We start from the raw sequence: 10624 nt of genomic DNA, 5'->3' as shown, positions 1-10624 counted from the left end.
CCATACAGCATAGTAACTCAGTAAATCTAGACTTTTTGCATGGAATTTTTTCTCGACACTAAGTGGTGCTCGTAATCTGCCTGGTAAAAATTCGAGGTCTTGGAAAACATGGCAGATACACTTCAAATCGATGCCAAAAGAAACTATAATTTTTAGAGTCGGGATAAAAGTGTCGTCTTACTTTATTAACACTTATTATTAGCGAACCTCTAACTATGTATATCCCGTCTGTAATGAAATATTTGAATTTGATTTCGCTTACTTCTTATTGTGGAATTGACACAAAACTTGGCAATTTGTTTATTTTTACCTAAGATCAAGCTGATTTGATGATGGAGCCAAAAGCTAGATACTGAAATTCTAAGACAGAACGTAACTTAGCTTGTTAGAATCATCTTCGGGTGTACTTTGACGAAAAATGGTACCTGAGCTCTGATGTTAGAGCTATAGGGAAAAGTTTACCTTGTCACTGTCACTTTGAGCCTAAACTTTTATTGAAAGTGTAAAAATATCTTTGACATCAACTGTGTACCCATCACTGCTTTATTATATTAATCTTGAATAAGTGTATCAACCTACATTGTTTAGGTAAAAGGATAAATAAAAATACCGACATCAAGTAAGCACGCTCTTACTAAACTTTAGATTTTATTCGTTTCGTAGAGAATTTTGAAAATTTTTTATGACCGAGAATGACAAGAAATAAAAATTGGGTGCCTTAGAATGTCGAAACAGAACACAAAAATCGAAAATAAAATCCAGCATCATAGGTTTTAATAAAAGTTTATATATTTAAATTACAGCATAATTTCAGTAGGTATATATCTAGAACAGTGTTCGAAATATTACTTTCATGGTGTGAGCACATTTTATTAGATAGCTTACTCAATAATTTATTAGCGTTACCAAAACATGAAGGAATTACAATTATATGGAATTCTATATCAACTTTTCCCCTTAATTGAGATAGATTCCATATTATTATGATTAAGATGATTTTACGGTTGCTTTGAATTGAAACACACGTTTGTGGTGAATAAAACGAGATGATGGAACGCCAAGTACATTAACAGAGACGTTTGTGCGTTCGCATTTACCTATAATTGGTCGAAGCTTCAAAGTGCATATAATTTACAAAAAATGTGTAAATTTCCCCGATTTACACATACTATTCATTAAGATACAAGGAGATAAATTACCGAGATTACCTTTATTTCGATTCACAACTCTCTTTCTCTCTCGATCAAAGGAAAGCGACATTCATCTTTGAAATAAAATTAATAGTATTCAAACTAGATTTAATCTTACAGTACTTACAGATGTAGAAAGCGATCAGAAGCTTCCATCTCTACGCTAAAATCCACCCTATTTCGAAAGTCAGAACATTCCTATTCCAGGAGATGGTCCCGTAAATAAATATTTACTTCTACATCGCCTACGGTATCTTATTTATTACAGTAGTAAGCTATAAACCTAAGGCATAGAATCACAAAATCTAGCATTCACTTAAGAGAAATTCAAATGAAGATATAAATTTAAATTATCGATAGAACTTGGTTATGTTTTAGTAATAGACTAGTTTGACTATGACCCTACAAATATTGGCAAAAAGCGATCGCTCTAATGCTAAAAAAGCTAAAATTTAAAACTAAACTAACTAGTAATATTTTAAGATTGTGCTATAGACTTAACTGGAGCTTGCAATCAAAATGGATTACTTGAACGTGTTTATGTTTTTATCTAGTTTTTAGTGAACTGATTACATATAAATCTGCTTTTTATAATTAAGCTTAATTTATAACTTTATTCTTTATGAGAGACGAATCTTTATGCTTTTTGATTTAGAGGCACTTTTTAAGTGGCTGTCACATAGATATAATTGAAGTGCACGATTAGTTTATTATTGCTAATAGTAGTCTTTAGTTTGATGAGTGTAAGCCTAATTTTAATGTTAAACGATCGGTATATATTATCACAAATATTGTAAACATTTGGACTGAATTTTTACATTACATTTTTAGCATGTGCTATAGAATTCGCTGTATTAAAAAATACATTAAAAGCATCTCAATTAAGAAATACGTTACATTCCATTTTGTTATCATTAGATACCGTTTTGTCTAACTTAGTTTTACTTTTCACTTTATTAGGTACTTCAGGTTGGTTAACTTTATAACCGTTTTATGCAACTGGAGGTCTTATTTCGACGGTCACTGATGTTGGTCCGGGTGTGGTTGGGGACCTTAGAGTGGCGGACCTCAGGGAGGTCGCTGAGTGCCCACTGCTCGCTCTCGATCCACGACGGGACCCTGAAAATAAATTTCACGAACATTATCAAACATTAGCCTTGCGTTTGGTCTCATAATTCCAACATCCCCACAAATTGGATCCAATAAATACTGCAAAGTAAAAGTGTGTAGATATATTTCAAATATTTAAGCTGTCTTATATTCGTAGTATTATTCAGAAAATAGTATGATCCAAGTAATAGGAGTTCAAGATCTGGACCAATATCTATTGCAGTCAGCCAAGGCATGCTTTGAGCCCAACTCAACGCATGTTTTCAAAATAACTAACATGCTGTGGTTCTCTTTAATTTACCTACATAATGATGCTATTGAACAGAAGTTAATCAAAACAAGGTTTTGTAAATAGACAGTTCGAGATAGTAATCGAAATTCTATTACTAATAGTTATATCCTTGTCATTCCGAAGTGAAGAAGTTAGCATACGAGTACATTGTTTGATCAGAAGATTACTTTACATTGTCATCCTACGATGTACGAGTAGGTACTACGAGAATTGTCTTATCATGCATCTCTGTAAATTATTTTAGGAGGTTTATGATATTCAGTTGTAAAATATTAAATATTTTTTTTCTGGTAACAATACCCTCATTATTCTCATTATAAATATTAGGTTAAAGTTTGTGTTGTTTTAATGTGATGAGGTAGGCGATATTATACATTAATACTAAGCTTGGCCAGAAGGGCTACTATGAAATTCGAAAATCGAGGTTCGTATCGTACCGTCCCACTCACTCTTGTTTTAAATATAGTAAGCGTCAGCGGGACGGCAAGACACGAAGTCCGAATTTTGCACTTCGTAGTAAAGGGCCCGGCAAGCATTTTTATAGCGAGGCTTTATTTGCTAGCATCATGCTTACGTATTAGCAATGGCGTTTTCATAAAAATGCTAATTTTAATCAGCACGCATAAAAAAGCCTGGCTGTATTCTAAAGCTTACGTTTTTCCGCATTTCCTGTGTCTCATACATGATATTTCAATAAAGATTACTTTAAATCATAAGCGGTGTACATAAATAACCAGTTTTACTAATGTAAAAGTCCAAGTTTGATTTCTTTTTCTAATTTAACTTTTAGACTCATTGTAGAACATTGGTCATTTTAAAACTCGCTGCTTGAACGAGACGATTCTAAATAAATAGCCCCGTGATGATTTAATTATTGTAATCGGTGCGGTGTTGTCGATCAATTGCATCTTGCTAAGTAAAGAAAAATATTTTGTTTTACTATTAAGTAGTAAGCTCACAGTAACAGTAAATGGTGCCTTTATCATAATATTAACTTAGACAGAACCAACTGTGCTAAATTTAGCAACCGTCTCGTAGGTACATTTTAACCTCAACCACTCTTTTATCCAAAAGACCGTCTTTTGAAATATGCAAGGCGTCAAAGGGTGCCAACTTCTACGGTGATGGTTCTGGTTGGAAATAAAGCAAAATGTAATATACTCAAAATAACCTGAGAGTTTTCGGTGAAGCTGATGGCTTTGGTGATGGCGTGCTGTTGGTAGATGAAATAAATTATGAATGTTAGCATTGTTATGATAGGAAAGAGGTTATGTGTAGTTATATGAGCGAGGGATCATCCAAAAACAAATATTGCTATGAAATGATCGTTTAATGAAAGGAATATTAAGTGAACAAGATTGACACATTACGCTTAACATTTAATGAAAATATGTGTCTATTTTTAATGTTTTTAAATTGGGATAATGGATTTCAGTTTTGTGGGTGCTTTTAAACAAAGATGGCATAAAATATGAATCTCAAGTATGATTAACTGATAATTATGTTGTTTTTGGATGATGTCGGTTATTGTGTGATAGGTATGATTTAAATATTTGCAGAAATCGTTGCATACATAGGCCGACTTACCACTAAAAGTCGCTTTGCTTCATTTTTATAAACAGTAAGTTTATTAATTATTTTCATAGTAATGCTTGTAGCAGATATAAAAAAATATGTTGTGACTGGAATTATGTAACAAATAGCCAAAGTGGAAAAAGCATTTTGAATCACTCATTTACAATACAATACAATACAATAACTCTTTATTGAACACCAACACATAGTAAGCAGTACAGAGATTTACTCGTTTATTTAATAGGTAGGTTTACTGTATTTGATGTTTATCATGCCGTCTTTATTTTATTTGATTAAACAGTGACGGCTTCAGTGATACCTGTCACATAAAATACCAAGAAATAAAAAAAGTCATGAAACAAGCATTCCGCATTTGGAATTAATTTCATGAATAGTGTTTTGTGCCACAATTCAAGATACTTTTGTTATTTAGTATGGAATTAAGATTCATATCGCAATAAACATTATTTTCATTTAAAAAGGGATCGATTTCATTTCTCTTATTAAATATTTTAATAGACATTTTTGTTTCATTTAATTTTGTTGGGTAGGTACCATGTGTACCTACTTGAAGAATGACTGTCCATCATAATTTTTTTTGCGATATGATCACATTGATACAAAAGTTTCTCATCCGGTCAAGATACGTTTTCGAGTCGGGTTAAAGTTAAAAAACTGAGCGCCACTGCAGTACACATTATTTTGCATTTTTCAAGCGCCATTTTATTTGAAATTGTAATTTTTGTCAAAACTTTTGCATCAGTAGCTTCAGCTCTAAATAATTATAGGGCAATAATAAAGGATAAAACAGTATTACCTATAGGCTTAAGTACCTGGACTAGGTGAATGGGGTCTAAGCTCCTGTTGGCTGGCTTGCCTTGATGGCGGGCGTACGCTTACGCGCGACCCGCGACGATCCTGCGGAGAAAAAAAAAAGTAGCATTATTGCTGACGTTCTGTTGAAAATAAAAAACAGTTTATTTGTAGTGAGAGCTACTGTTATATAATGGTTAGTAAAATTGAGAGAATGTAGTGAATAAGGAGTACCTTGATAAAGAGAAAAAATACTTAATTTGCTCTCATTGCTCTTTGTTCTTATACTTGCTGTTTTTTATTCAGTCATAAATACAATGGCCTAGTCTTTCCTATCTTTCTTTATGGAGCTGAGACGTGGACGCTGAGGAAACAGGACCGTCGCAAAATTGACGCTCTGGAAATGTGGTGTTGGAGACGCCTGCTCAGAATCCCGTGGACTGCGCACCGCACCAACGTTTCGATCCTTAAAGAGCTTAACATTAAAGAGAGATTATCGTCAACTGTGCAAATACGAATCCTCAAGTTCTTTGGACACATCACCCGTAATGAGGACTCCATGGAACGGCTTGTGGTGCAGGGGAAAGTCGAGGGCAAAAGATCTCGCGGACGCTCTCCGACACGGTGGACAGACCTCATCAAATCTGTGACGCACTCTAATATAAACGATTGCTCCCACTCTGCCAGACATCGGGCTACTTGGCGACGCGTCGCGACAGCAGCAGTGGCACAGGAATCGATCGACCAAAGCATGACCACGACCACTCTGTCAAGAGTGAACGACTAAGAAGTAGAAGAAGAAATACAATGGCGATCAAATTGAAGTCGCCGTAATCAAAACTTTTTTTCTATATTTTACCTATTATAATTATAGTATGTATATTTAAAGAATATTTTTTAACTGTAAAATTAGTGAATTGCGCTAGCCCTCAGTTATTGCATTCAATGTTTTCTGTTCGTTAATAGATTCCAACTCTTATCCACCGATTAAAAATCATCATGTTTAAGGATAGCCCTCACTGCAAAATATTGATTCATTTTGAGGTAGACATTTACAGAACTTTATTATTTTAGCTCGTCCAAATATTGTTTACTTTTTTGAACAATGTTAAATTTAAAACCGATAAATGCCTTAAAAAAGATATTATTTCAAGGCATTTAAAAGGTATCTTTCAAGTTTTATTTGAATAGAAAATGTGTTCGTGAATTACTCATTTTACAAAGGTAGCAAAAACTGAAGTTTGGCGAGTTTTAAAAGTGCTTTTCAGAATTTTAGCTGGCAATTTAAAACTTTAAACTTTTCGACGTCGATATTTTAAGACCGCAATTTTAAAAAGAACTCAATTTACACCTAACTTTTTCTATATTCTACACTAATAAAAAGAAAATTAGCTTTCACTCACTTTGTAAGGCCAAAAAAAAGCCTTCTTCCATCATTTTCATAAATTCCTTATATTCTAACCGACACATATTTTAAATACAGTCAAATTATTATCTATCATATAGATTAATCAAAAACTCATGAAATATACCCAAAACAACTAACAAAACAATCAGTATATAATAGTGTAAACAATGTATCACTATACTGTCACCGTATACTGACCAGAAAAATCCTTTTGGCATTTACTGTGAGAATGATATACGTATGGGTCACTATTTAACTGATTCGACTGTACCCAACATATTTTGTTATATTCTCGTTAGCTTACCTGAGAATGCAACAGCTTGGAGTCTCGGAGTAGAGATACGTTCATCAGTCGCGGGTTAGGTGTGTTAAAGATAGTCCTATTCTCCCTCCATCGAGCCCTGAAAATAACAATAAAAAAAATTATGTCAATTAAAATGTATGGCTTATAATACTGCCTTGAGGAACTCTAGATTTTTTTTACCTACCTACACCCTCGATCACCTTGTTTAAGTTTTGGATGTGCAAGTCTAAGAAAAACAAGGCCCGTAGATAAAAAAAGCATGGAGGTTAGAATTAAATATCCGGGAACGTGTTAACTAATTAATTAATTAATTTTATAAACTACTAACAAAGAATAAACGAAAGCACTGACATATGAAAATAGTGAAAAATGACATAGTAAAAAATGGAAATTAATAGTTTTAAAATGATTTTTACTTTGCAATTTTAGTACAGTAAAATGAATTTTATTTTACCTGCTGAAAAGCCGGAGAACAACGCAGATGATGACAAACATAAGAGCCATGCCGACGAGCACTCCAATCATCGCCGGGTCCAAAGTCTTTGTCGACAACTCGACCTGTTTCTCCGCTTCGAACAGAAATAATGAAATATTTATACTTGAAACAAGCACATCTTCCATCACTAAATATTTCAACTTTAGTAATTTTGGTAATTTTTTGTGTCATAAATTTATTTCAGTTTTTTTTTTTTTTACATTTAGGAACTTTCTAAAATTTCATGTTCTATTCACGTCTTTGCAATCGTTTAGCAATTCATTTTCAACTTTTTTCTTATAATTTCGCATTCTTAGGCGCATTCTTCTATATCTACCAACTTATTAGGTATCTCTTTTATTTATAACGTCATTATTTTCTTTACTTTCTTCATAATACTTACGTTGACACACCACGCCACCGTCGACGGTCACTTCCGCCACCAATTCGTAGCGGCAAGCGCACCGCTCGTTCCTGCATTCTGTCTTTATAACCGCGTCCTCGCATTGCTCGTTGAACATGCACGTTTCGTTTATACCAGCAGCTGGAGATGAGAAAACAATACGTTATGGTATTTAGTAGGTAGAAATGAAATCGTACTGGGCCCGCGTTGGAACCGCCCAAGCAATCCGAGAGGAGGCCTGTGCCCAGCAGTGGGACGTTTATGGGCTGGGATGATGATGATGTAGGAAAGAGAAGAAATGGTGTTTAACTTGATAGACCGCTATCAGAGAGCTGACGGCAATCAAGCTGAATTTAAAACATTCTCTAACAAATTAAATTGATAACTAGATAAAAGAATCTAATAGTTAGTGGAAGAATGCAGTAGATCAGCCATAAGCAATTGTGACTGTCATTAAGGAAGGTTTAGTTCTTGAATTAATATGGCTAGCATTTCTTACTTATGCCTACTTTTTAGGGTTCCGGAGCCAAAATGGCAAAAACGGAACCCTTATAGTTTCGCCATGTCTGTCTGTCTGTCTGTCTGTCCGCGGCTTTGCTCAGGGACTATCAATGCTAGATAGCTGTAATTTTGCACGGATATATATATAAGCCGACAAGATAGTTTTTTTTAGGGTACCTCCCATAGACGTAAAGTGAGGGTGTTTTTTTTTTCTCATCCAACTCTATAGTGTGGGGTATCGTTGAATAGGTCTTAGGGGTTATCTAAGACGATTTTTCGATTCAGTGATTTGTTTGCGAAATATTCAACTTTAAAGTCCAAATTTTCATTAAAATAGGGCGTCCCCCCCTCTAAAATCTAAACCGGTGGGTTGAAAAATTCGCAATGGTAGTAAGTATATCAAACTTACAAGGAAAACTATAACGGCTAAGTTTGCTTGAGAATTATTAGTAGTTTAAGAGTAAATAGCAGCCTAAGGTATAAAATATACCTAAACTTGGAAGATTCCGTATAAAATACGAAATCCTTAGAAAAATATTATTTAATTTTTTCGTAATGGCTACGGAACCCTATTTTGGGCGTGTCCGACACGCTCTTGACCGGTTTTTTGTGAAATATGGTGACGGATGAGTAAGTGGGTTGCCTGCCTGCCTATAAATAAACACCACTAGGTATGGATACAAAATTAGGAATTCTGATATAGATTTGTTGAAAGAAATTAACGTACGTTGAAAGATCTCAAATATGTTCTAAAGATTTCAAACAAATAATCTGTTACTGTTTTGGCAGACCACAATCAATGTGTCTAATTTTACGCTTATATAATTATACTAGCTTCTGCCCGCGACTTCGTCCGCTTGAAATAGTAATTTTGGGAAGTATTTAATTTATATAGGATACCTATTCTGCCAATAATAGTACATAGAAACTTCTACGGTTTACCAAAAATAACCTATTTTAGTACATTGCTACAAATATAAACTATTTTGTTTTGTTCTTCCATACATCCATCCATCCGATGTCCTTTGGTAAAACATAAATATTTTGCGGGTAGCCATATTTTAGCAATTCGACGTGTATTCTACCCTGCCAACACAAAAGGACTAATTCTTCATAGTGAAACTATTGACACCTTTCGTCCTTTATTGTAAGTCAAGGCATTTTTACTAAGCATATGCTACAATTATATCCGATAAATATACTTATACATAGTAATTTTTTGGAATTCCTTAAGAACTTTCATCCCATATTTTCAAGTAAATAGGTCGAAATTTGAAAAGCGCCAGATCAAATGTTTTTTAGGGTTCCGTACCTTAAAAGGAAAAAATGGAACCCTTGTAGGATTTTGTCAAACTTAAAACCTAAAATTGCTAAAAGTGGCTCCGAAGCGGTAACGTTTCGTGTGCTCTGCCTACCCCATTTGGGAATACAGGCGTGATTTTTATGTATGTATGTATTGTAGGATTACTCTGCTGTCCGTCCGTCCGTCTGTCTGTCAAGACCCTTTATCTCGTAAACGCGCGGAGTAAGGTATATATCGAGTTGAAATTAAAACCATAAACTCAGGTCAATAGTACCGAAAGCTGTGAAAAAATCACACCTCTAAGTCAAAGCAATCAAAAGCTACAGTCGTTAAAAAGGTGTTTCCATACAAATTGCCTCAACAGAAAAAGTTATAGGGTAGGTACTTCCGGCTGTCCTAGAAACTTGGAATTTTGCTTAAAGGTAGCTCTTATATAGCACAATAAATAAGAAAAATCTGAAAATCATAATTTTTCATGTCTGACTGTCTATGTGAATAAGCCATCTAAAATGACCCCACATTGCGTACATTTTGCTTATGAGCTTAAAAGGCTCTGCTAACACTGCACCATCCCCTCTGCTAACATCCCCTCGCAGGTAACATTTTCAAAAACGCTTAAACAAATATCTATTTATTTTTTATAAGTAGCCCAATGCCAAGTTTCATAAAGAACCATCGAATTTATCTTCGACAATGACGATCTTCCATATAAAGTTTCATCCCCTATTTCACCCTCACAGGAAGAATTTTTAAAAATGCGCGAACAAAATATGCTATTTATCTCTTATCACGTGCCCAAATAACAGTTTCATAAAGAACGCATCGATTTATCTTCGACAATGACGATCTTCATATAAACTTTCATCCCCTATTTCACCCCCTCACAGGAAGAAATTTAAAAAACGTGCTAACAAAGATCTATTTATCTCTTTTCACGTGCCCAATGGCAATTTAATAAAGATTCATCGATTATCTTCAATAATTGACGACCTTTGCAACTTCATCCCTATTTCATCCTCACAGTCGATTTTTTAAAATAGCTCAACAAATATTAGAATTATTTCTTATTAAGTGCTAAAATGCCAAGTTTCATGGTTTATTTCGATAGCTACGAACTTCCACTATATAAACTTTCATCCCTATTTCAACCCCTGAAAGCTTCTTTTCGCGATAAAAAATAGCCTATGTTCTTCCCAGGGTCTATTCTATCGCTGTACCAATTTCATCAAAATCGTTCAGCGGTTTAGGCA

At 34.3% G+C, this 10624-nt stretch overlaps 1 protein-coding gene across 1 annotated transcript in view; it reads right to left on the bottom strand.

Annotated features, from left to right (window-relative positions):
* Positions 1-1690: 1690 nt before the first annotated feature.
* Positions 1691-10624, bottom strand: part of LOC141427152 (uncharacterized) — a 10406-nt gene continuing 1472 nt past the window's right edge. Inside the window, exons 2-7 of the mRNA XM_074086385.1 lie at positions 7571-7711; positions 7147-7261; positions 6693-6789; positions 5001-5085; positions 3764-3805; positions 1691-2309 (exon numbers count right to left, since the gene is read on the bottom strand). Coding sequence (XP_073942486.1) covers positions 2182-2309; positions 3764-3805; positions 5001-5085; positions 6693-6789; positions 7147-7261; positions 7571-7711 — 608 coding nt within the window. The 3' untranslated portion in view covers positions 1691-2181. The remainder of the gene's footprint in view (positions 2310-3763; positions 3806-5000; positions 5086-6692; positions 6790-7146; positions 7262-7570; positions 7712-10624) is intronic.

Source organism: Choristoneura fumiferana, chromosome 4 (genome assembly GCF_025370935.1).
Source record: "Choristoneura fumiferana chromosome 4, NRCan_CFum_1, whole genome shotgun sequence".
NCBI classification, from domain to species: Eukaryota; Metazoa; Arthropoda; class Insecta; order Lepidoptera; family Tortricidae; genus Choristoneura; species Choristoneura fumiferana.
The sequence above is the reverse complement of the archived record's forward strand: the minus strand, read 5'-3'. Positions and strand labels throughout refer to the sequence as shown.